At 42.4% G+C, this 25,926-nt stretch overlaps 2 protein-coding genes across 2 annotated transcripts in view; both read right to left on the bottom strand.

Annotated features, from left to right (window-relative positions):
* LOC130071748 (serine/threonine-protein kinase DCLK2-like) overlaps positions 1-20,019 on the bottom strand; it is a 50,635-nt gene extending 30,616 nt beyond the window's left edge. Inside the window, exons 1-2 of the mRNA XM_056236609.1 lie at positions 19,236-20,019; positions 14,282-14,637 (exon numbers count right to left, since the gene is read on the bottom strand). Of these exons, the coding sequence (XP_056092584.1) occupies positions 14,282-14,637; positions 19,236-19,635 (756 nt within the window). The 5' untranslated portion in view covers positions 19,636-20,019. The remainder of the gene's footprint in view (positions 1-14,281; positions 14,638-19,235) is intronic.
* A 4,243-nt stretch (positions 20,020-24,262) lies between these two features.
* The window catches only part of si:ch73-290k24.5 (F-box only protein 41), a 28,966-nt gene continuing 27,302 nt past the window's right edge, over positions 24,263-25,926 (bottom strand). Inside the window, exons 12-13 of the mRNA XM_056236602.1 lie at positions 24,560-24,675; positions 24,263-24,397 (exon numbers count right to left, since the gene is read on the bottom strand). Of these exons, the coding sequence (XP_056092577.1) occupies positions 24,338-24,397; positions 24,560-24,675 (176 nt within the window). The 3' untranslated portion in view covers positions 24,263-24,337. The remainder of the gene's footprint in view (positions 24,398-24,559; positions 24,676-25,926) is intronic.

Here is a 25,926-nt window from a genome sequence, read left to right as displayed (position 1 = left end):
AATGTTTAAGTTGAGATTTACAAGAAATATTTTATTGATACTGTGTAAAGGGAATACTGCTGGTATAAAAGCACCTTATTTGTTTAAAGTTTTTGCAAACCACATGTTATTGCACTTTTGTAGCAGTACATTTAAATCAAAAGTGCGCAATACACTACTAGAATTCATTATTCAATTTTGCGCGTAACAATGCGATTAATCGCAAGAAAATCATGCGATTAATCGCGATTAAATTTTTTAATCGTTGCCCAGCACTAGTTTTTTGGTATTGTTTTGCTTTTTTGGTGGAGGAGAAGGTTTGACATGTAATGTTATTGTTGTTTTTACAAGTAATGTTTTTTTTTAACTCACTGAGTGACAATGTTCTTTTTAATTACTGTCACTGAGGCTATGTTTACACGGAAACGATCTGAAGAGAAAACGCAAAAGTGGCGTTGCGTTATCACTTTTTATTCTGCGTTTAGACGAGCGTTATGGTTGGGAAATCCGCGTGCATATGGTGACGCAAAAGTGTGTGAAATTCGATATAGTATGCACTCCAGGCGGCTAGGTGGCAATGTGAAGCACTGCCACACAACAACACCAATATCTTAGAATATTTTGTACAACTGCTAAAAAGACTCTTGTATGTTTTTCAGAGCTGCTAGGGCAACTTGAAGGTCCGACGTATGGAAATAATCTGACATGTTGGTTGTTATTTTCCTGTACTAGCGCATACCTGTGACGTAAACGCGTACGCGACGAGAGCCACCGTGAGCAGATTTGCCTTTTACCGTTTAGACGGGAACGCGACGGTGGAGCGTTTTTAAGATTTCCACTCTGGAGGGTGGTTTCACTTTTTTGCGTTTTTAAGCCCCCAAAACGCCGTTGCCGTGTAAACGAAAGGCACATCCGATAAAATATTTTTACATTTTCACCCGGAATCGTTCTCGTGTAAACGGGGCCTAAGTGACCATTGTTTTTACCCATTTAAAAAAATGAATTTTCCATTGAACGTTTTTACTCTCCTGCTGATGCTGTTTAATTTTTTAAGGTTTTTTTAAACACCAAGAAAAAAACAATCAGCAATTTAAATAAGAAAAACAAATACAGAAATACAAACATCTGAACTGCCTCAGTTGATCATGAATATTGTATTACAGTTTTTTTCAGTCGCTAACAAGCGTTTGAGTTATGGATTGTTTTTGTAGTATTCACAAATGTTAACACACACCATCCCACAATAGCAAAAACAATATTCCAAACCTTGGATACAGTATAAAAACCTCTGCTTCTGCATTGATATCAGTTCAAAAACAATATATCTCAGCTGATAATAAACAAACAAAATGCAGTGAGAGGTGCAGATGCAGTGAGAGGTGCAGATGCAGTGAGAAATGCAGTGAGAGAGGCAGGAGTAGTGAGAGGTGCAGGAGCAGTGAGAGATGCAGGAGCAGTGAGAGAGGCAGTGAGAGGTGCAGGAGCAGTGAGAGGTGCAGGAGCAGTAAGAGATGCAGGAGCAGTGAGAGGTGCAGGAGCAGTGAGAGGTGCAGTGAGAGAGGCAGGAGTAGTGAGAGGTGCAGGAGCAGTGAGAGATGCAGGAGCAGTGAGAGGTGCAGGAGCAGTGAGAGGTGCAGGAGCAGTGAGAGAGGCAGTGAGAGGTGCAGGAGCAGTGAGAGGTGCAGGAGTAGTGAGAGATGCAGGAGCAGTGAGAGGTGCAGGAGCAGTGAGAGGTGCAGGAGCAGTGAGAGGTGCAGGAGCAGTGAGAGGTGCAGGAGCAGTGAGAGAGGCAGTGAGAGGTGCAGGAGCAGTGAGAGATGCAGGAGCAGTGAGAGGTGCAGGAGCAGTGAGAGAGGCAGTGAGAGGTGCAGGAGCAGTGAGAGGTGCAGGAGTAGTGAGAGGTGCAGGAGTAGTGAGAGATGCAGGAGCAGTGAGAGATGCAGGAGCAGTGAGAGGTGCAGGAGCAGTGAGAGGTGCAGGAGCAGTGAGAGAGGCAGTGAGAGGTGCAGGAGCAGTGAGAGGTGCAGGAGTAGTGAGAGATGCAGGAGCAGTGAGAGGTGCAGGAGCAGTGAGAGGTGCAGGAGCAGTGAGAGGTGCAGGAGCAGTGAGAGAGGCAGTGAGAGGTGCAGGAGCAGTGAGAGATGCAGGAGCAGTGAGAGAGGCAGGAGCAGTGAGAGAGGCAGTGAGAGATGCAGGAGCAGTGAGAGGTGCAGGAGCAGTGAGAGATGCAGGAGCAGTGAGAGAGGCAGGAGCAGTGAGAGAGGCAGTGAGAGGTGCAGGAGCAGTGAGAGGTGCAGGAGCAGTGAGAGGTGCAGGAGCAGTGAGAGAGGCAGTGAGAGGTGCAGGAGCAGTGAGAGGTGCAGGAGCAGTGAGAGATGCAGGAGCAGTGAGAGGTGCAGGAGCAGTGAGAGGTGCAGGAGCAGTGAGAGAGGCAGTGAGAGGTGCAGGAGCAGTGAGAGGTGCAGGAGTAGTGAGAGATGCAGGAGCAGTGAGAGATGCAGGAGCAGTGAGAGGTGCAGGAGCAGTGAGAGAGGCAGTGAGAGGTGCAGGAGCAGTGAGAGATGCAGGAGCAGTGAGAGGTGCAGGAGCAGTGAGAGGCAGTGAAAGGTGCAGGAGCAGTGAGAGGTGCAGGAGCAGTGAGAGATGCAGGAGCAGAGAGATGCAGGAGCAGTGAGAGGAGCAGCGAGAGATGCAGGAGCAGCGAGAGGTGCAGGAGCAGTGAGAGATACAGGAGAGGTGCAGGAGCAGTGAGAGATGCAGGAGCAGTGAGAGGTGCAGGAGCAGTGAGAGATGCAGGAGCAGTGAGAGGTGCAGGAGCAGTGAGAGGTGCAGGAGCAGTGAGAGATGCAGGAGCAGTGAGAGGTGCAGGAGCAGTGAGAGATGCAGGAGTAGTGAGAGATGCAGGAGCAGTGAGAGGTGCAGGAGCAGTGACAGATGCAGGAGCAGTGAGAGGTGCAGGAGCAGTGAGAGGTGCAGGAGCAGTGAGAGATGCAGGAGCAGTGAGAGATGCAGGAGCAGTGAGAGGTGCAGGAGCAGTGAGAGGTGCAGGAGTAGTGAGAGATGCAGGAGCAGTGAGAGGTGCAGGAGCAGTGAGAGGTGCAGGAGCAGTGAGAGATGCAGGAGCAGTGAGAGGTGCAGGAGCAGTGACAGATGCAGGAGCAGTGAGAGGTGCAGGAGCAGTGAGAGAGGCAGTGAGAGGTGCAGGAGCAATGAGAGAGGCAGTGAGAGGTGCAGGAGCAGTGAGAGATGCAGGAGCAGTGAGAGGTGCAGGAGCAGTGAGAGAGGCAGTGAGAGGTGCAGGAGCAGTGAGAGGTGCAGGAGCAGTGAGAGATGCAGGAGCAGTGAGAGATGCAGGAGCAGAGAGATGCAGGAGCAGTGAGAGGAGCAGCGAGAGGTGCAGGAGCAGTGAGAGATGCAGGAGCAGTGAGAGATGCAGGAGCAGTGAGAGATGCAGGAGCAGTGAGAGGTGCAGGAGCAGTGACAGATGCAGGAGCAGTGAGAGGTGCAGGAGCAGTGAGAGATGCAGGAGTAGTGAGAGATGCAGGAGCAGTGAGAGATGCAGGAGCAGCGAGAGGTGCAGGAGCAGCGAGAGGTGCAGGAGCAGTGAGAGATGCAGGAGCAGTGAGAGGTGCAGGAGCAGTGAGAGGTGCAGGAGCAGTGAGAGATGCAGGAGCAGTGAGAGGAGCAGGAGCAGTGAGAGACTCAGGAGCAGTGAGAGATGCAGGAGCAGTGAGAGATGCAGGAGCAGTGAGAGATGCAGGAGCAGTGAGAGGAGCAGCGAGAGGTGCAGGAGCAGTGAGAGATGCAGGAGCAGTGAGAGATGCAGGAGCAGTGAGAGATGCAGGAGCAGTGAGAGGTGCAGGAGCAGTGAGAGGTGCAGGAGCAGTGAGAGAGGCAGTGAGAGATGCAGGAGCAGTGAGAGATGCAGGAGCAGTGAGAGGTGCAGGAGCAGTGAGAGATGCAGGAGCAGTGAGAGATGCAGGAGCAGTGAGAGGTGCAGGAGCAGTGAGAGATGCAGGAGCAGAGATGCAGGAGCAGTGAGAGATGCAGGAGCAGTGAGAGGTGCAGGAGCAGTGAGAGGTGCAGGAGCAGTGAGAGAGGCAGTGAGAGATGCAGGAGCAGTGAGAGATGCAGGAGCAGTGAGAGGTGCAGGAGCAGTGAGAGATGCAGGAGCAGTGAGAGATGCAGGAGCAGTGAGAGGTGCAGGAGCAGTGAGAGATGCAGGAGCAGTGAGAGGTGCAGGAGCAGTGAGAGATGCAGGAGCAGTGAGAGGTGCAGGAGTAGTGAGAGATGCAGGAGCAGTGAGAGGTGCAGGAGCAGTGAGAGATGCAGGAGCAGTGAGAGGTGCAGGAGCAGTGAGAGGCAGTGAGAGGTGCAGGAGCAGTGAGAGGTGCAGGAGCAGTGAGAGATGCAGGAGCAGTGAGAGATGCAGGAGCAGCGAGAGATGCAGGAGCAGTGAGAGATGCAGGAGCAGCGAGAGATGCAGGAGCAGCGAGAGATGCAGGAGCAGTGAGAGGTGCAGGAGCAGTGAGAGATGCAGGAGCAGTGAGAGATGCAGGAGCAGTGAGAGGTGCAGTGAGAGATGCAGGAGCAGTGAGAGGTGCAGGAGCAGTGAGAGATGCAGGAGCAGTGAGAGATGCAGGAGCAGTGAGAGGTGCAGGAGCAGTGAGAGATGCAGGAGCAGTGAGAGGTGCAGGAGCAGTGAGATGTGCAGTGAGAGATGCAGGAGCAGTGAGAGGTGCAGGAGCAGTGAGAGGTGCAGTGAGAGATGCAGGAGCAGTGAGAGATGCAGGAGCAGTGAGAGGTGCAGTGAGAGATGCAGGAGCAGTGAGAGGTGCAGGAGCAGTGAGAGATGCAGGAGCAGTGAGAGATGCAGGAGCAGTGAGAGGTGCAGGAGCAGTGAGAGATGCAGGAGCAGTGAGAGGTGCAGGAGCAGTGAGAGGTGCAGGAGCAGTGAGAGATGCAGGAGCAGTGAGAGATGTAGGAGCAGTGAGAGATGCAGGAGCAGTGAGAGGTGCAGGAGCAGTGAGAGGTGCAGTGAGAGATGCAGGAGCAGCGAGAGATGCAGGAGCAGTGAGAGGTGCAGTGAGAGATGCAGGAGCAGTGAGAGATGCAGGAGCAGTGAGAGATGCAGGAGCAGTGAGAGGTGCAGGAGCAGTGAGAGGTGCAGTGAGAGATGCAGGAGCAGTGAGAGGTGCAGGAGCAGTGAGAGGTGCAGTGAGAGATGCAGGAGCAGTGAGAGGTGCAGGAGCAGTGAGAGGTGCAGTGAGAGGTGCAGGAGCAGTGAGATGCAGGAGCAGTGAGAGATGCAGGAGCAGTGAGAGGTGCAGTGAGAGATGCAGGAGCAGTGAGAGGTGCAGGAGCAGTGAGAGGTGCAGTGAGAGATGCAGGAGCAGTGAGAGGTGCAGGAGCAGTGAGAGGTGCAGTGAGAGATGCAGGAGCAGTGAGAGATGCAGGAGCAGTGAGATGCAGGAGCAGTGAGAGATGCAGGAGCAGTGAGAGGTGCAGTGAGAGAGGCAGTAAGAGGTGAAAAAAACTGATTTGCTTTTTACTGAAATGCTTTTGAATGTGAACATTACTGCACATGTGTGGACATACAGTTCCCAACCAAGAAATGTAGTGTAAAAACGGTGGATTGCATGTTTTGCATGCAAATACCTGTAAAACTGAAACATCAAAGTCTATGCAGTTTTTTAATGTTAACAACAGCCAGTATTTTGAAACCTGGTGTACTTTGATTGACTGCATGTACCTTGTGAAGTGAAAACAAGTGTTATTCTTTGACAGAATAATTTCATTTTGAGACAGATTTCAAGTGTTTTGGTAAAGTTAGTGTGTGCAGAGAAAGATGTGTTCTATTTTAAAATGAAGAGTTAGTATATATTTAACAAATTGTGTTTTTGAGAAGAAAATTATCCATTTGGCCAATTGTGTTTTGTAGGTGTGAGTCTGTGTTAAGAGTTTAGAAAAAGTATCTGAAGTATGGGTAAGCGCTTGTTAGCGATTGAAAAAAAACTGTAACAGTAACAGTAACAGTCACACCAGTTGACGTGAGAGAATCTCGTGGAGAAATCAGAAAAAATTAGTACAGACAAAAAAACATATAGAACAACCACTGCTGTTCAAATTTAGTTTTTACATTTATAGTTTATGATGTAGCCTAGTTAAGCAACATGAGACGGCCAGTAGTGTTGTTTCCCGGATATCAGCACGATTGCAGATTTAACATTGATTTTATTCACTCAATAAACAAAGTTGCAATAAGTGGCTTACACTTTTAAATAGAATACATTTTAAATTATTTCCAAAAAAAAAGATCACTGCAGAACAGTCACGCATCTCTGAGCAACACACAGTGGTGTTTCTTAACTGAATGATTCAGCATTTTGAATGAATTATTCAAGTCAATGATTCAATGATCCATTCATAAAGACAGGCACTTGCCTTCGTTCTTTAATGAATCAGTCGTCTGAATTAATTAGTTGAACTAAACAATCAAACACTCACTCATTAATTCAGTCGTCTGAATTAATTAGTTGAACTAAACAATCAAATACTCACTCATTAACACAGTCCTAAACTTGCATATGTGTATATTTTAAATTATAATTAATGAATTATTATTTTAAGCATTAAACCTTTTTAGTTCATAGCTTGATTTTTCAGTATGTCTAGCATTCAACATCTGTTGGTACTTTGTTAAATACATTTTTAAATATCTGCACATGTATTTTTACATTTAAAACGGCTTACTGATCCAAAATTCTGTTCAGAGTAAATTGTGTACGTTTTCTCAAATATCCAAGATTATCATCATTGCATTGTCAATTTTAATTAATTGAATTGTCAAAAATACAATAGAAAACGTAATATTGTGAACTATTTTCAATTTATAATAACTGTTTTTTATGTGAATATAGTTTAAATATATAATTTATGGACCACATAAATTATAATTTATTCCTATGATTGAAAGTTGAATTTTCAGCATCATTACTACAGTTGTCATATTTTTTTGTGGAAACTACATTCAAAAGTACCATTTAAAAATATATATATATTTTTTTTATAAATACTTTTATTTAAATTGTGATAGTAGACCTTGTAATGTTTGTCAGTCCCCTTAAACCAGGATGAGGCTAGGTTTGTGTGTTGTGTGTAGAGTGACCTCATAAACCACAATTCGGCATGTTGTGTGTAGAGTGACCTCATAAACCACAATTGAGCATGTTGTGTGTAGAGTGACCTCATAAACCACAATTGAGCATGTTGTGTGTAGAGTGACCTTATAAACCACAATTCGGCATGTGTGTAGAGTGACCTCATAAACCACAATTCAGCATGTTGTGTGTAGAGTGACCTCATAAACCACAATTCAGCATGTTGTGTGTAGAGTGACCTCATAAACCACAATTGAGCATGTTGTGTGTAGAGTGACCTCATAAACCACAATTGAGCATGTTGTGTGTAGAGTGACCTCATAAACCACAATTGAGCATGTTGTGTGTAGAGTGACCTCATAAACCACAATTCGGCATGTTGTGTGTAGAGTGACCTCATAAACCACAATTGAGCATGTTGTGTGTAGAGTGACCTCATAAACCACAATTCAGCATGTTGTGTGTAGAGTGACCTCATAAACCACAATTGAGCATGTTGTGTGTAGAGTGACCTCATAAACCACAATTGAGCATGTTGTGTGTAGAGTGACCTCATAAACCACAATTGAGCATGTTGTGTGTAGAGTGACCTCATAAACCACAATTCGGCATGTTGTGTGTAGAGTGACCTCATAAACCACAATTGAGCATGTTGTGTGTAGAGTGACCTCATAAACCACAATTCGGCATGTTGTGTGTAGAGTGACCTCATAAACCACAATTCAGCATGTTGTGTGTAGAGTGACCTCATAAACCACAATTCGGCATGTTGTGTGTAGAGTGACCTCATAAACCACAATTGAGCATGTTGTGTGTAGAGTGACCTCATAAACCACAATTCAGCATGTTGTGTGTAGAGTGACCTCATAAACCACAATTTGGCATGTTGTGTGTAGAGTGACCTCATAAACCACAATTGAGCATGTTGTGTGTAGAGTGACCTCATAAACCACAATTCGGCATGTTGTGTGTAGAGTGACCTCATAAACCACAATTTGGCATGTTGTGTGTAGAGTGACCTCATAAACCACAATTCAGCATGTTGTGTGTAGAGTGACCTCATAAACCACAATTGAGCATGTTGTGTGTAGAGTGACCTCATAAACCACAATTCAGCATGTTGTGTGTAGAGTGACCTCATAAACCACAATTCAGCATGTTGTGTGTAGAGTGACCTCATAAACCACAATTGAGCATGTTGTGTGTAGAGTGACCTCATAAACCACAATTCGGCATGTTGTGTGTAGAGTGACCTCATAAACCACAATTGAGCATGTTGTGTGTAGAGTGACCTCATAAACCACAATTCGGCATGTTGTGTGTAGAGTGACCTCATAAACCACAATTCAGCATGTTGTGTGTAGAGTGACCTCATAAACCACAATTCGGCATGTTGTGTGTAGAGTGACCTCATAAACCACAATTCGGCATGTTGTGTGTAGAGTGACCTCATAAACCACAATTTGGCATGTTGTGTGTAGAGTGACCTCATAAACCACAATTTGGCATGTTGTGTGTAGAGTGACCTCATAAACCACAATTCAGCATGTTGTGTGTAGAGTGACCTCATAAACCACAATTCAGCATGTTGTGTGTAGAGTGACCTCATAAACCACAATGCAGCATGTTGTGTGTAGAGTGACCTCATAAACCAGTCAGGAGAGATAGTAGATTAACATGGGAGGATTTGAACTTGAAAAACTGAATATACTGACGCCTTTCCGCAGTTAAAACAACATTCCTTCTGATGTTCATTCATATTTATTTGATGCTATAAATGAACTAGAAGGAAGAGATGATCGGTTCACGAGCGGCTTTAACTGAGGCTCTACAGCGATCTGTTAGACACATTAAAGAGTCACAAAACCGTATTTATTGTTTAAATTTCTTTCAAAAAATTACTTTTGAAAGGTGAGACTTTGTTTAATATGTTTAATATCAAAAGTAACCCGAAAAGTAACCTGGTCTGTTCTGTCTGTCAGCGTGTTGTCAGTCTCCTCTCTAATCCGCGATGTATTTTTCACTGCGTGAGAACATGGTTGTGTGTGTGTGAGAGCCAGGGGCGCAACTACCCTGTGTCAGAGGGGTATGCAGCAACAATTTTTGCGCCCCCTCCCCCGCCCCCCCAAAATAAATAAACAAATAAATAAAGTGTGCCATGTAATACGTGAGTAGGAATGAGTGAGAGCTAACAGATAAAATAAGTGCAAAATTGTCATTTATTAATACAATTAAACTATAGCTACTCCACTGTGATGAACCCCCCTAAAAAAAACTATAAGCTCCATTGGAACAGCAATACCAGTGTTTCTCACAGGATTTTAGGTAAAACTGTGGTAGGTGGACCTCTGTTTCTCTAGGGGGGTTCGGGGGCATGCCCCCCGTAAGAAAATTTTCTGTTCTTTAATGTTAAATTCAGCAGTCTGGTGCACTTTGAGAGTTCAAAATTAAAAGCTCCAACCCATATTCAGGGTGCAAATTAAACAAAGAAAAATTTAAACCTCTTTTAGTTAGTGTCTGTCTACATTACACTACTACATAATAATAGTTATAATATTAATCCCATGATAGTAATAGCCATATATTGTAAAACAAATGCACTGAAAAATAGTAACAAGAAAACTTTCATATTTAGTTTTGTACTAATTTCTATACTTGAAAGATATAAGCACATGATGACATGTTTCATGGGCCGGTGTGTCAGAAAAAAACTAACGCTGACTTTTTTTGCCCAATGCATTACACCGGCACTAACCCAGCGCCTCCAATTAAGCAAAAAAAAAAACGAATGGGCCGCCGATGTTCGAGTTTTATGGGCCGTTAAGACAAAAAAAAAAAAAAAAGTATGAGAGTACGAAAAAGCACGTCGGCCCACCGGGAATCTCCCGGTAGCCCCGATGGCCACAGAGATATAGATAGCCTACATGCCTGGATGTCACACTTTAAATCCTACCTGTTGGCTTTCAGCATGCACTTATTTAGCTGCTGTCACATCAAATGACATGCCATCTCATTTTCCCTCCTTCTTTTTCTATTTTTAGCCCCCCAGCATTTTGTTTTATCCATCTTTTTCGACGACAAGTCACTAGGCTACTTGTACCTCCTCGCTCAGCGCTCACGGCGCCCCTGCCCGCTCGCGATATTATTACCCCGCCCCCCTTCTCCATGAGGGCGCCTACTCTAGCCTGTTAGTCCTCTAAAATTTTATATAACATTGAAGAAATGCAGAAATGATTTAGAAACGCACAACAGCAGCTACATATAGAAAATACAATATATATATATATATTTTTTTTTTATTAAATTTAAATTAAAAAAAATGTACCATCGCTTTGGCGCCCCCCATGGTGCTGCGCCCCTATGCGCCGCATATAGCGCATACCCACTTTTTGCGCCACTGGTGAGAGCGGCGTAGCTTGTCGGACATAGCGACTAGGGGTGGGACGATACAGGTACCTCACGATTCAATTCTGTGGCGATATGTGGTCCACGATATGATAATATCACGATTCGCGATATCTACGATATTCAATATATTGGAAGAAATCTCATCAACGATATATCACGATATATGTGACTGAAAAGAAAGATTAACAATGCATGTGTACATATTGAGAATTAATATACCGTAAAACTTCCCATGTTTTTATTTTCCCAAATCGTCGAACTGCACCGGCTTGTATTCGAGACAGGCGTCTATATGAGACAGGCCTTTATAATTTAGTGTTGAGATGTTGTTCATTGAGTTTAGGCCTAGAGTCTCTAATCTCTAAAAATCTCCAAATGCTCCACGTGAAACTGCGGTCTTCCGACCTTTTACTATCGTGTCAATTGATTTTGATTAATATGCGCGAGGGAGAGAGCAAGACAGCGCTCGTGTTGTTTGAAGACGTGAGAGTGCGCGCGCGCGGCCGTTGCGCTCTCTCTGCTCGTAAAACCCGAAGTGTCTCCACACTTTAGAGTGGAAACTAGCGGGTGGGTCTTTGATTCGTTTTATATTGGTTTCCGCCATTCTTCTCGCTTCTCTCTGTTGTTGTTAGTTAACTTGTGTTCTTCACCGGCCGCTGTTTGCGCCACTTTACCCCTATTTACTCGAACAGCGCCCCCCGCAAACAGAATGGTAGATATTGGGTAGTGACAGTGACACTGACAACGGGTAAATTAATCATTTTGTGTTGTAATAAAATATCGATATTGGGCGTTAGTGTATCGATTATTTATTGCGACAGAGAGCACAACAATATATTGCAATATCGATTTTTTTTCCCACCCCTAATAGCGACAGTAAATAAGGGGGGCGGGTCTTTGCGAAGGGTCAATTCGGCATGTTGTGTGTAGAGTGACCTCATAAACCACAATTGAGCATGTTGTGTGTAGAGTGACCTCATAAACCACAATTGAGCATGTTGTGTGTAGAGTGACCTCATAAACCACAATTGAGCATGTTGTGTGTAGAGTGACCTCATAAACCACAATTGAGCATGTTGTGTGTAGAGTGACCTCATAAACCACAATTCAGCATGGGCCTCATAAGCCTGTGAAATGTCACATAATAATTATTTGTGTGTTGTAAAAGTGAAATTGCTATTTTGAAGCATGGATTGTTTTTTGTAGATCAAATTAAATTTTTTGACATGACTTTCATGTCGATTGGATGTTGGGAAAGGTGTGTCCCCGTAAACCACTAAAAAGTCACATTGACCTCTTAAACCACATATGCCTGTATGTGTGTGTGTGTGTGTGTGAGAGAGAGAGAGTGCGCGTGTGTGTGTAAGAGAGAGAGTGCGCGTGTGTGTGTGTGTGTGTGTGAGAGAGAGTGCGTGTGTGTGTGTGTGTGAGAGAGAGAGAGAGAGTGCGCGCGTGTGTGTGTGTGTGTGTGTGTGTGTGTGTGTGAGAGAGAGAGTGCGCGTGTGTGTGTAAGAGAGAGAGTGCGCGTGTGTGTGTGTGTGTGTGTGAGAGAGAGTGCGTGTGTGTGTGTGTGTGAGAGAGAGAGTGCGCGTGTGTGTGTGAGAGAGAGAGTGCGCGTGTGTGTGTATGTGAAAGTCTGTGTAAGTGAGTGTGTGATTGTTTAAGAGAGAGTGTGTGTGTGTGTGAGAGTGAGAGTGTGTGTGTTTGAGAGAGAAAGAGAGTGTACGTGTGTGTGTGTGAGAGAGAGAGAGAGCATGTGTGCGTGTGTGTGTGTGTGAGTGAATGTGAGTGTGTGAGAGAGAGAGAGAGAGAGAGAGAGAGAGAGAGAGTGCGTGTGTGTGTGTTTGTGTGTGTGAATGTGAGTGAAATACAAATATAAAAAAAAAAAAAAATTAACAAAAGCACAGATAATAAAGAAAAAAAATTAAACCGACAAAATAAAAATGAAACGAAATGAAAAATGAAAGCTAAATCTAAATATTAATAAATAATTGAATAATACTAAAATAACACTGATCTCGAAATGGCTTCAAATCTGGCTAATATTACTATAAAATATGTCACTAATGTTAAACATGACACAACACTGTCAGAGAGTGAAGCGTTATGGGAAAATGAATGCAGAAATGAACAACACACACATTCGGTCACACGTATCTCAGTCCTAGAGAAGGAAAAGCCCTCGTCTCTGCAGTGAGAGGCGCTCGGCATACAGATGAACCCAAAGCTGAGTTCACTCGAGTGGACAGGGGGAAACCAGGTGACCATGGTAACCAGACGAGTCTCACACACACACACACACAGTGTCATTTACTGTGAGTATCAGTGCAGAAACAGAGTCAGAGACAGGACGTCCGGGACGATCGACATACAGTAATTGTAGAGAGAGAGAGACACTCATCCGGACATCATTTAGAGAACGTCTCATTCATTATTCATAACCCATCAGCTGTCACTCACACATCTGACTGACCGCTTTCTGTCGGCATAAATCATGCTTATGTTCTAACGCAGTGTTTACGCTGCTTCTCATGCATGTGATGAAAGATTGAGCTCAAATTACGGCCATAAAGCATCATAACAGTGACAGTGCACTATTTGACTGAAATATTAAGATTCATCACATACTTTATACACAAATACAAGCATTAAACACATAAATACTTGATAAATAGTAAGATAAGATGAAATATAAGGAATAATAATATTTTAAATGTATAATTATATATTAAAAATAATAATAATATATAGTAATGGCCAAATATGATGTTTAAAGGGGATATTTGTTGTTAATGACCCAACTAGTTCAATTAAACCATCAAAATATGAGGAAAATATGTCATATTTTTAAATATGAGGCGAGTAAATGATGACAGAAAGATCATATCTGGGTGAACTGGCCCTTTAAATATTTTGGTTGCTTTCATGATGCTTTTTAAAGTCCCCCTGTAGTCAATAATTGTCTCCCTTAAACTCATATGACGTCCCTGTTTTTACAGATTCATGCTTTCGTAGTTTTACACGGAGACGATAATGGTATCGCTTTCAAAAACGTGAAAGTTTGGATTTTCAGACCCACAAAAATCGTCTAAAACGCATAATTTTTCCCTTTTTTAGTTGAAAATCAGTTTACATCTCTGAAATCTCTTCTATATAATATTGTGTTGATGCTGGCGTTTTCAATATTATTGCAATGCTGTTATTTCTAACTAAAACTATAAAAAATCGGCTTCAGAAATTTAAATTTAAATGGAATAAAATCAACTGTTGAAGTAATAAAATGACTAAAACTGAAATAAAATAAATTAAAGCTACACAGAAATATAAAAAAAAATACAAAAAAATGAAAATAAACCCTACTTCAGTTATAATGAAAACGGAAAATATAAAAGCAAATTCAAAATAATAATAATACTTGAAAATACAAAAAAAATTAATAATACACAGATAGAAGTATATAATATATACAATAATCCTGTCAAATCGATTAATCGCGATTAATCGCATTGAACATTAACGTTTGTACATATACATATGTGTGTGTGTGTCTATATATTTACATATATCGATATATACATACAGACACACACTAACAAACGTTTGTTCGATGCGATTAATCGCGATTAATCGATTTGACATCATATAATAACTGACCGAACCGCTTTACTGATTAACAGAAGTGTTCGAGCTCGTTTTCCGTCCTGAAATGATCCGCGATGAGTATTTGCTTGTACCTGTTTGCCGTCCAGCGTGTAAAGCCTCTTGACCACACCTGAGTCCAGTTTAATGGCCTCGGTGATGTCAGCGAGCACCTGGTCGAACGAGTGCGCCGTCTTCTTGTTCAGGAGGATCCTCACGGCCTTCCTCGGCTTCACGCCGCTGCGGATCACCGTCACTAGTTTGGGTTTGATGAAGTCTTTAGACTCCCGGGAATCCCCCGGTGCGCGAGGAGGCCCGGGACGAGTGGCTCCGCCCACTGGCCCCGCCCCCAAGCCAAGCCCCGCCCCCCTCGACCCCCAGTTAGGGTTGACGTTCTTGGTGTAGTCCACCTTCCTGTAGGGCTCGTTCGAGGCGCACACGTAACTCTCACCTGTGGTGGGAACATCTCAGATTAGTTGGGGTTTTGTTTGCTCAGTATAGTCAATCATTTTATCCCTTAAAACTCATCTTTAATCACCGAAATGACATATTTAAACTTTGTTTCCTTGAAAAAAATTTCTATTTGCCTTTAAAATATCTTGAATGTAACTCGACACCCTTGCCTCATTTAGTATGCGCGGTTCTATGAATATGCAAATGAGCCCCGCCTCCACTCACTCACTCAGCTCAGAGATCCACTGGTTGACGATCACACGTTGATCTGATTGGTTACAAGGTCGTTTGTGACGTCAGTCTCAAAAACACGGTTTGAAATCGCTGGTGTTTCTGTCTTTGGTTCACTGCAGTTTTAAGCAGAAAATACTCAGCAATGCTGTCGACTTATGAACTTACACATGGTGTGTCTTAAAGCAGATTAAAAACACCACATAGACACATAAACAACATTAAAAGCTGGATTTTTCAAACTTTAAAGTTCCCCTGAGAGGTTAAGTAAATATTTCAATTATTTAACAACACATTCACATGTTCCTGGTTCCTTGATGTTGGTTTATGGTCACTCGACATGCAGGTAAAATATTAACAATAATATTCCAAATAAATACAATATTTCATCTTGATTGATTTTATAATCTTTTAATTTGACATTTTTATGTTTTTTTATTATTTATTTTAATTTGACATTTTAATTTCATTTAAAAATATTTAAATTTTAGATTTTGTTTTTTATTTTTTATATAAATTTTAGATTTTGTTTTGTTTTAAACTTTAAAAAAAAAAGATTTTTGTTTTATTTTGAAATTATTTAATCTCACATTTTAATGTTTTATCGTAAAATTACTTTTAAATTTAAATTTGTTTTGTTTTAAAAAATTTCAATTTTGATATTTTTATTTAAAAATGTACATTTTTATGGTTTATTATAAATTACTTTTTTATTAAAACAGTTTTATATAAATATTATTTTTAAAAATTGTTTTAAACTATATGTTAAATTTTAAATGTAAGTTTTATTTTATCTCACATTTTCATGTTTTATAAATAAAATAATTTATTTTCAACTTACATTTGTTTTGTTTAAAAATAATTTTAATTTTACATTTTTGTTTTTTTTGAAAATAATTAATTTTACCTTTACATTTTTATGTTTCATTATTAATTTCACATCATTGTAATTTAATTAATTTTTTTTCTTTTTTTTTTATTAATTAAAAGTTTTTCACAAACTCACCAACCCCAGTTTGGGAAACTCTGATATAGAAAGTTGTAATGGAAATTGCTTTATGGTTACTAGGCCATTTCTGAGTGGTTTCCATGGTTACAAAAGCAAAGTTGGACCACCATCCCCAAACTATGTGTGTGAAAATGCTGATGCAGTGATTGATGCTCCTGCCGATCGCCATGGCAACACGACCCCAGGGGTCAAATCAGCATCATCACGTGCCAGGTGTGAACGTGCACGTGTGTGTGTGTGTGTGTGTGTGTCTGTACTTTAATTCTATAATCCACAAGCTGACGCCACAGACTGAAAGTCCCCTTATTTTCAGGTCAGTTTCTGCTGATTCAAACACCAGCTCAAGCTCACAAGGACTTTCTCAAGGTCAAAGACTCCAGATGTTCAAGTAAAATATCATCTGTGTGATTCTCCAGCTGTGTGAGTTACTGTTAAACTCCTGTAATTCACCCACACAATATCTTTGAATGAGTCTCTTCTGCATTTATTTGATCAAAAATACACTAAAAATGTGAAATATTTTTACAATTTAAAATAACTATTTTCTATGTGAATATACAGTAAAGTGTAATTTATTCCTGTGATCATCACCTGTTTTCAACACTGATAATAATCATAAATGTTTCTCGAGCATCAGATCCTCATATTAGAGTGATTTCTGAAGGATCATGTGACACTGAAGACTGGAGTAATGATGCTGAAAATACAGCTTTAATCACAGGAATAAATTACACTTTACTATATATTCACATAGAAAACAGATGATTTACATTGTAATAATATTTCACATTTTTACTGTATTTTTGATCAAATAAACGCAGAAGAATTAAAAATCGTAATTATCGCAAACCGCTAGTGTGAGACTGTTTAACACTGCACGAGGCGCTATCGATATACGAATGACATATTGATACATGATGCATGAAGATGATTACAACACAAACCCTTCATCTTTAGAAAACTTTAGACTGCCGATTGTGCAAAATACCAGAAGCACTGACTGCAGAAATATGATATCTTTATAAAGGCAAACAAATATTTCAATAAAGGTTTAAAGGACAGCAGATTTGAGTGAGCTCGTCCATCAGAGTCACACACATCAACAGCGCGTGCACATGTCCCGTTAACCGGCGTTAAGTGCACGAGCTGGAGAGCTGTGTGTGTGTGTGTGTGTGTGTGATGAGACTCTCTCCCTCTAATGACTGATCAATCAGACTGTGACGTTCACTGATTAATGATCTAAAGTCACTGACATCCACTCACTCACTGAGGCTCAGCTGATCAACAGAAGAGCTCAGGAGAAAACACACACACACACACACACACACACACACACACGTATATTATATTGTGTTTTGCACAATTATGAAAAAAAGAATGATGCCTGTTTAAGTACCGTTAAAATTAACTGTGACATAATTTTCCATGACGAAATTCTCATTATTGCACGTGAACATTTCATTTTTGCATTTACAGTAAATATATTCTAAAATTAATATAATATTGCATAATATACAAACAATAATAATAATACTGTATAATTTTATAAATAATATTACATAATCTCTTTATTACAGTATATATATATATAGTATATATATAAAATTTGCCATTTTATATATATTTGCCTAACCCAATTTGTAATATTGATATTAAAACATAACATAATATATATAGGCCTGTATATCACACACACACACAAACACACACACACACACACACAGACACACACACACACACACACACATATACACTCACCGGCCACTTTATTAGGTACACCTGTCCAACTGCTCGTTAACACTTAATTTCTAAGCAGCCAATCACATGGCGGCAACTCAGTGCATTTAGGCATGTAGACATGGTCAAGACAATCTCCTGCAGTTCAAACCGAGCATCAGTATGGGGAAGAAAGTTGATTTGAGTGACTTTGAACGTGGCATGATTGTTGGTGCCAGAAGGGCTGGTCTGAGTATTTCAGAAACTGCTAATCTACTGGGATTTTCACGCACAACCATCTCTAGGGTTTACAGAGAATGGTCCGAAAAAGAAAAAACATCCAGTGAGCGGCAGTTCTGTGGGCGGAAATGCCTTGTTGATGCCAGAGGTCAGAGGAGAATGGCCAGACTGGTTCGAGCTGATAGAAGGGCAACAGTGACTGAAATAACCACTCGTTACAACCGAGGTATGCAGCAAAGCATTTGTGAAGCCACAACACGCACAACCTTGAGGCGGATGGGCTACAACAGCAGAAGACTCCACCGGGTACCACTCATCTCCACTACAAATAGGAAAAAGAGGCTACAATTTGCAAGAGCTCACCAAAATTGAACAGTTGAAGACTGGAAAAATGTTGCCTGGTCTGATGAGTCTCGATTTCTGTTGAGACATTCAGATGTTAGAGTCAGAATTTGGCGTAAACAGAATGAGAACATGGAACCATCATGCCTTGTTACCACTGTGCAGGCTGGTGGTGGTGGTGTAATGGTGTGGGGGATGTTTTCCTGGCACACTTTAGGCCCCTTAGTGCCAATTGGGCATCGTTTAAATGCCACGGCCTACCTGAGCATTGTTTCTGACCATGTCCATCCCTTTATGGCCACCATGTACCCATCCTCTGATGGCTACTTCCACCATGTCACAAAGCTCTAATCATTTCAAATTGGTTTCTTGAACATGACAATGAGTTCACTGTACTAAAATGGCCTCCACAGTCACCAGATCTCAACCCAATAGAGCATCTTTGGGATGTGGTGGAACGGGAGATTCGCATCATGGATGTGCAGCCGACAAATCTGCGGCAACTGTGTGATGCCATCATGTCAATATGGACCAAACTCCCTGAGGAATGCTTCCAGCACCTTGTTGAATCTATGCCACGAAGAATTGAGGCAGTTCTGAAGGCAAAAGGGGGTCCAACCCGTTACTAGCATGGGGTACCTAATAAAGTGGCCGGTGAGTGTATATAGCCTATACATTTATAATTTTGATAATATTAGACGTTATAGTATATATATATATATATATATATATATATATAATTTGCCATTTATAATTTTGATAGAATATTATTTATAATATTAGACGATATTATATTATGTGTTATCAATAGTCTATAACAAATTAGTAATGTATATGTATAGCCTATATATATACAGTATATATATATAGAGAGAGAGAGATTTAACCATTTCACTACACACGTTTGTAATATGTAGCCTAAGTGACAAATGAAGAGCATTGAGCCGATATAGACCATTGCGGGGATTCGAACTTGCAACCGTTCAGCCCTTATATGGTCATGACTCACAGCGACCCTTCCGGCCCTCAACACGCTAATATCCTCATTAATATCTGACCTTCCACCAGCTCCTCCAGGCTCGCGATCTTCCTCGCGCCGTCCGCGCTGTAGATGTTGCGCACACCTTGCGGCAGGTGCAGGTTATCCGTGAGCGCGCGCGTCAGCTCGGCCAGGAGCGCGTCCATTGATCTGAAGCGGTCGTTGGACACCGCGTACACCAGACCCTTGAAATACCGGTCCCCGTTCCGGTAGAACCGAACCTTCTTGGCTCGTTTCTCGGAGCTGAGCGTCTGGAGCGTGCGCGTGCGGTAGAAGCTGCAGTTCGCGCTGTGCGCGGGACTCGGTACCAGACTGCTCGCGCGCGAACCCGAGCCGCCCGAAACCACCGCGCGTTTGGAGCGGTGCGCCTTGTCCCGCTCGTCAAAGTGCTCGAGCTCGATGCTTCTGCTGAGAGACATGTTTCCCGACTTTTCCCAAAGGTTCTGTTTTTATCCTCCGCGTTTATATCGTTAAGGTCCGCTATTGTCATCAGCGCGAGCGGACGCGCCGCTCTCCCCGCTGCGCGTTTACCGGGCGCACGAGCATCATTTACATCAACACAAAAGCAGACCGGCGTTTTTTCCGCGTTCAAACGGCCATTCGAATAGAGGATGGAAAATATTCCAGATAATTCTGCTGGAGAATAATAAATGACAAGCTCGGACGACAAAAACCAGGATAAACAGGAAAATCCTGGTCAAGCGGGATCTTCCATTGAGACACTGTGATGAAAAAAATCCCGATCCGCCCTGAACCGAGAGCGGTGTGTGTGTGTGCGGTTTTTAGGCGCGCGCCCCGCTGTAACCGGGCAGCATGGCCGGACACGGGAGCGCGCAGCCCGTTCCTCCACCTCGGCGCGCGACACCCCGCTGCAGGTGAGCGTGTGGCGCGCGCATCAGACTCTTCCGCGCGGTCTTAATGCCGTCTGACAAGACAGTAAAAGTGGGTCATACTCATCAGAAAAACAACGTGATGTTTGACATTTCTGTTTTTAAAACATGAAAGCACAGATCTATTTTTATATTCTAATTTTAGGCACAAATAAACTGCAAGATTGCATCAGAGAGAATGATTGTTTAATCGTCTGCTGCACTGCGTCCACCAGAGGGCAGACTAATGCTGGTCACACTTTTATTTATTTTACAATTGCTTACACGCTAAAATTAAAATAATAACTCAGTTCGTGAAACCTGAGCCAACCCTCAGCCCAGATCTGCACTAACACAAACACATTCTCACACTCACACTGTTCTGCAAAACACTACACACACTTCAGACTCGTTACACTCCACATTACACACAGAAATATCTGGCATTTCGAGCCTTGTTTTTAACCAGTCGTTAAAACTGCATTTATTTAAAACATAAAATAAAATAAAGATTATTGAAGTAGGTTTTACAAGAAAATACTATTTCATTCTTTATACTTCAATTCAATTTCAATCCAATTTCCACTTCTTTGTAATTAATTGTGAAATGTACTAGCAATTTTTGTGTGGAAATTGTCAAAAATTTATACATACAAAATGGCGGTAACTATTTGGTAACACTTTATTTTACAATGTTACATGTACTTACCATAGTAATAACAGTAAATTATGCATAATTACATGCAACCAACTCTTTAACAAGCCCTAATCCTACCCTAAATACATGTAGTTTATTAATATTACTCTGTACTTAAATATATAATTACACTGTAACAATGACACCCTAATAAAGTGTAACCAAAATGACAACACGTTAAAAATGGCAATGCTCAAGTTTATTTCTTTATTTCTTTGTTTTGCACTTCCATCTGTTCCTGCATAGTACATCATACATGTGAATGCACCATAAAGGTTTTAGTTAAATGAGGTAATATTCACCTGATGTCTCAACCTTTGTTTAATTAGTCCTAACTCACTTTCACTTACTAACACTAGTTTAATAAGCTCTAACACACACACTTCATTAATCAAACACAGTCACAGAATGAGCACGTTTATTCCTGCACATCTAATGCTAATCAAAAACAAAACATCATCATTTATATGACATCTCTCTTTTTTAAAGTTTCCCAGTGACAAAAGATCAGAATTAAAAGATGAAAAAAAGTGTGAGATGATTAATAATTTTTGTGCCATAAAAGAGGGATAAATATAAACACCACCCCTGGTTTTAGAATATGTAAATAGCGTACGTGTTTCTCATTAGAGAATAAAAACATCTGTTTGATATTAATGTGGCAGTGTAATCGCTCACAGGTCAGATCGTCTTGTTCAGATTATCAGGATATTTTTAGGATTATCATTTGCATCATAAAGCACAGCTTTGGTCTAAAGGAAAGATGATCTCCATTGATGACCAGCCATTTATATAATCATAAATCTGGTATCATAAAGTCCATATCTGAGACTCTTTTCACTCTTTACATGGTCTGGAGTTCAGCTTTTTCCTCTTAATAAACAGTCCCGTGTGTCTCGGGAATATCCCGGACGAGCCCCCAATTTGTTAGATTGAGGCTTCAGATACTTGAAAATTAACCCTACATTAACAAATTCATATTTTTCCTGTGACGTCACACACTTATAGGAACGGCCAAACAAGGCTTACCTTAGGGTTTCCTCACATATTTGAGTTTTTCTTCTTTCTAAATATTCATGGCTTACAGTTTTTTACAGTCGCTAGGACACATTTCTCAATACTTAGGTCACTTTTTCAAAACTCGTCACACAGTGAGCACAACAGAAGTGTATGTGGGCTAAACTGAGGATCTTTTATCATTGCTTTGGCATAAAATGCATCCAATGAACATCTTTCAAATTACTTTAATTATTTTCTCACTTCGACACAACAACCACCAAAACTCGGTGTACCTACAGGCTAATCTGCACATGCTTACACACTGTTTTCAAAACTGTTAAACTTAAGTTCAAAACAATAACATAGTACAAAACTGATTAAGACAGCATTTTGCCACATTTCTACAGTAATATTGTAATGAAATATATTTCGGATCTAAAAATTAAATGGTATAAAACAATCGGACGATTGGACCAACCACAGCTGATTCCTATTGTGTCTGAATCAGTGGATGGTGTGTATACACATGTTTGTACTTTGGAATTACTCCACAAAGATAAAATATATAAAGTATTGAAGCATAATGCATCATGTCTAATTTATTCTAGTAACATTATTGCAGTGAATTCTAAACAATGGAAGGGTGTCCTTGTTTTACAGAAGAAAACATTGTATAACGTTTCCTGTTGTTGGTGTTTTTAGGTCATTGTTTTGTGGGTGTAAAAGTGTGTGTGTTGGCTGTCATTTTGCTAGTGTTCTGGAAGAATGTGTTGATCTGAGACATGTACGAAGTGATTTTGTAGTTTTAGTGCATGTTGAATGTGAAATGAACTGCCGAGCTGAACGCTGCTTAGGAGAACTGTGTGAAGAGTTTTGAAAAGGTGACCTAAGTATTGAGAAGTGTGTCCTAGCGACTGTAAAGAACTGTAAAACGGACGGAGAATTTACAGGCCTCTTTCTGACTCTTTCGTGAGTTTGGACTCTGCTCTTGTCACGTACTGTTTTTCACGTACTATATAGTAGGGAAGTGTGCGATTTGGGACACGGCGAGTGAATAACACACACAAACGTTGAACAGATCGAGTCCAGAGTCCTGTGTGTGTGTTCATGCAAACTCAAATGAGTGACTCAATAACATGTACTGAGACTTCACAAGTGCGCACTTGCATACACTTAGAGCATGAAGTCGGAGTGTTTGGCGTGTGTTTGGCGTGTGTTTGGCGTGTGTTTAGCGAGTGTTTGGCGTGTGTTTGGCGTGTGTTTGGCGAGTGTTTGGCATGTGCTTGGCGTGTGTTTGGCGTGTGTTTGGCGTGTGTTTGGCGAGTGTTTGGCGTGTGTTTGGCGTGTGTTTGGCGTGTGTTTGGCGAGTGTTTGGCGAGTGTTTGGCGAGTGTTTGGCGTGTGTTTGGCGTGTGGTTGGCATGTGTTTAGCGTGTGTTTGGCATGTGTTTGGCGTGTGTTTGGCGTGTGTTTGGCGTGTGTTTGGCGTGTGTTTGGCGTGTGTTTGGCGTGTGTTTGGCGAGTGTTTGGCGTGTGTTTAGCAAGTGTTTGGCATGTGTTTGCCGTGTGTTTAGCGAGTGTTTATCGAGTGTTTGGCGTGTGTTTAGTGTGTGTTTAGTGAGTGTTTGGCGTGTGGTTGGCATGTGTTTGGCATGTGTTTGGCGTGTGTTTAGCGAGTGTTTGTCGTGTGTTTGGCGTGTGTTTAGCGAGTGTTTAGCGAGTGTTTGGGTGTGTTTGGCGTGTGTTTGGTGTGTGGTTGGCGATTGTTTGGCGTGTGTTTAGAGAGTGTTTGGCGTGTGTTTAGCGAGTGTTTGGCGTGTGTTTAGCGAGTGTTTGGCGTGTGTTTAGCGAGTGTTTGGTGTGTGTTTGGCGTGTGTTTAGCGAGTGTTTGGCGTGTGTTTAGCGAGTGTTTGGCGTGTGTTTAGGGAGTGTTTAGCGAATGGTTGGCGTGTGTTTGGCGTGTGTTTAGCGAGTGTTTGGCGTGTGTTTAGCGAGTGTTTGGCGTGTGGTTGGCAAGTGTTTGACGTGTGGTTGGCGAGTGTTTGGCGTGTGTTTGCCGAGTCTGAGGAGGAGCTGTCGTGGATCAGAGGTATTTCGGCTCTGTGTTTGAGCTCCTCTCACACGGATAGTGTAGTAGAGCATCTTCCTCCCGAACTGTGCTTACAAAACATCATTTATTGCAACATTACATCTATAACTAACCGCTATCATAATATATTTGGGTTATATTCCTAAAACTACTTTATTATTAAAAAATCAACAGACCTGAGTATGTATAGTTATATGCTTTATAATTGTGCATCTGTCTCAAAGATAAACCTCCCCATGCTCAAAAGTGCCTTATTTGATTGTGTGTGTGTTTGTGCATGTGTGTGTGTGTGCCTGTGTGTGTGTTTGTACATGTGTGTGTGTATGTGTTTTTGTGCATGTGTGTGTGCGTACATGTGTCTTTGTGCGTGTGTTTGTATGTGTGTGTATATGTATGTGTGTGTATGTCTTTTTGTGCATGTGTGCATAAGATTGTCACAGTGAATCAGAAACACATCAGACGGGATTCTCAGGGTTTGTCCACCTTGATCTGCAGGACGTCACTCAGACCCGGCCGCTTTCTCAGCGCCTGATCAAGTAAAACACATTTAATTACAATCAGATAATCACAACAAATATTTCAATTTCAGAACGTTTATTTTTTAAAGTGTGAGTGTGGTCAATATTTGATGTGTGTTTATTTGGGACATTAGCCGTATTAGATGTACAGTATTTCCGGCAGTGATTTCACCTGTAGGTTGTTGACTATCTCCTCAAATAATCTCTTGGCTTCTTCGTTGTCAGCATCCTCGAAGTAATCAGCGATACACAACTGAACCACGACACACTTGAGATTGACACACACACCTCACACACACACAGACAGAGAGCAGCTGCGTCAGACATGTCTCACAACAAGTATTTCTGTATGTCAACCAACACACAAAATCACACTCTCTTTGCTTAAATAGATGCAAAACAGAAGAGACCAATCACAATTTAGTATGCAAATAATTGTGAGAAAGAAAACCAACTGGAATTAATATGCAAATATTACAACAGTATTTGTGCAAGTCTGTGAATAACGTCTCGGTTACGTATGGTAACCCTCGTTCCCTGAGGAGGGAACGGAGACGTGAGTCAGAAGTGATTCTGACGAATGGGGATCGCTTGCGAGAGCGAAAAAATTGTCTCCGGACATCTCCGTTCCCTCCTCGGGGAACGAGGGTTACCATACGTAACCGAGACGTTCCCCTTCATCAGATCACTACAACTTGAGTCATAAGTGATTCTGACGAATGGGGATATCTACCAAAACGCCACGGCTGCTGGCCCTTCCAGCGCTCCGCTTGAGCCTCCTGGCCTGACCGAGTGTTGGGCAGAAGTAGGAGCTCTAAGCAGAGAAGGTCAGTCACTGCTTTTCCGCAAGACCCACACAGTGTGACTTATTGGATAACGCTGGGAAATCGTGCACTTGGGGAAGTGAACGCTGCGCTAGCCACATCCTACCCCAGAGGGAGGCACTGTGACGGATACACATATGGACTAGCCAAGCAGGGTAGTACAACATATGGCAGTCTCTGGGGTGGTTCCAGCCTAATTATAGGGGGGAAAGAACACCAGCAGAGAGAACAGCGCGGGCTCTGTCGAGGAAAAGACACGGGCTTGTCCGCAGAGGAGCTGATCGTGGAGGAATACACATATGGGGTCGCCGCAGGGACCGCTACATGTGGACACCCAGTTCCACAAGCATATGAGTGTAGGCCTGGCGTCAGACGCCACCAGTGGGCCATCCTCTGCTTGGAGACAGCTTTTCCCTTCAGCTGGCCTCCGTAACAGACGAAGAGCTGATCTGAGGTCCTGAACCTTTGCGTTCTGTCCACAAAAACCGCAAGGAGCGGACGGGACAGAGAAAAGCCAGGGCTGGGTCTGCCTCCTCCGAAGGCAGCGCTTGCAGGTTCACTACCTGGTCCCTAAAGGGAGTGGTAGGAACCTTGGGCACATATCCAAGCCGGGGTCTCAGGACAATGTGAGAGTAAGCCGCCCCGAATTCTAGGCACGATTCGTCGACCGAAAATGCTTGCAGGTCCCCTACCCTCTTGATGGAGGAGAGCAGTC

This window comes from Rhinichthys klamathensis, unplaced genomic scaffold (genome assembly GCF_029890125.1).
Source record: "Rhinichthys klamathensis goyatoka isolate OS25496 unplaced genomic scaffold, OSU_Roscu_1.1 h1tg000454l_1, whole genome shotgun sequence".
NCBI classification, from domain to species: domain Eukaryota; kingdom Metazoa; phylum Chordata; class Actinopteri; order Cypriniformes; family Leuciscidae; genus Rhinichthys; species Rhinichthys klamathensis.
This window is presented reverse-complemented; position numbering and strand designations above follow the sequence as displayed.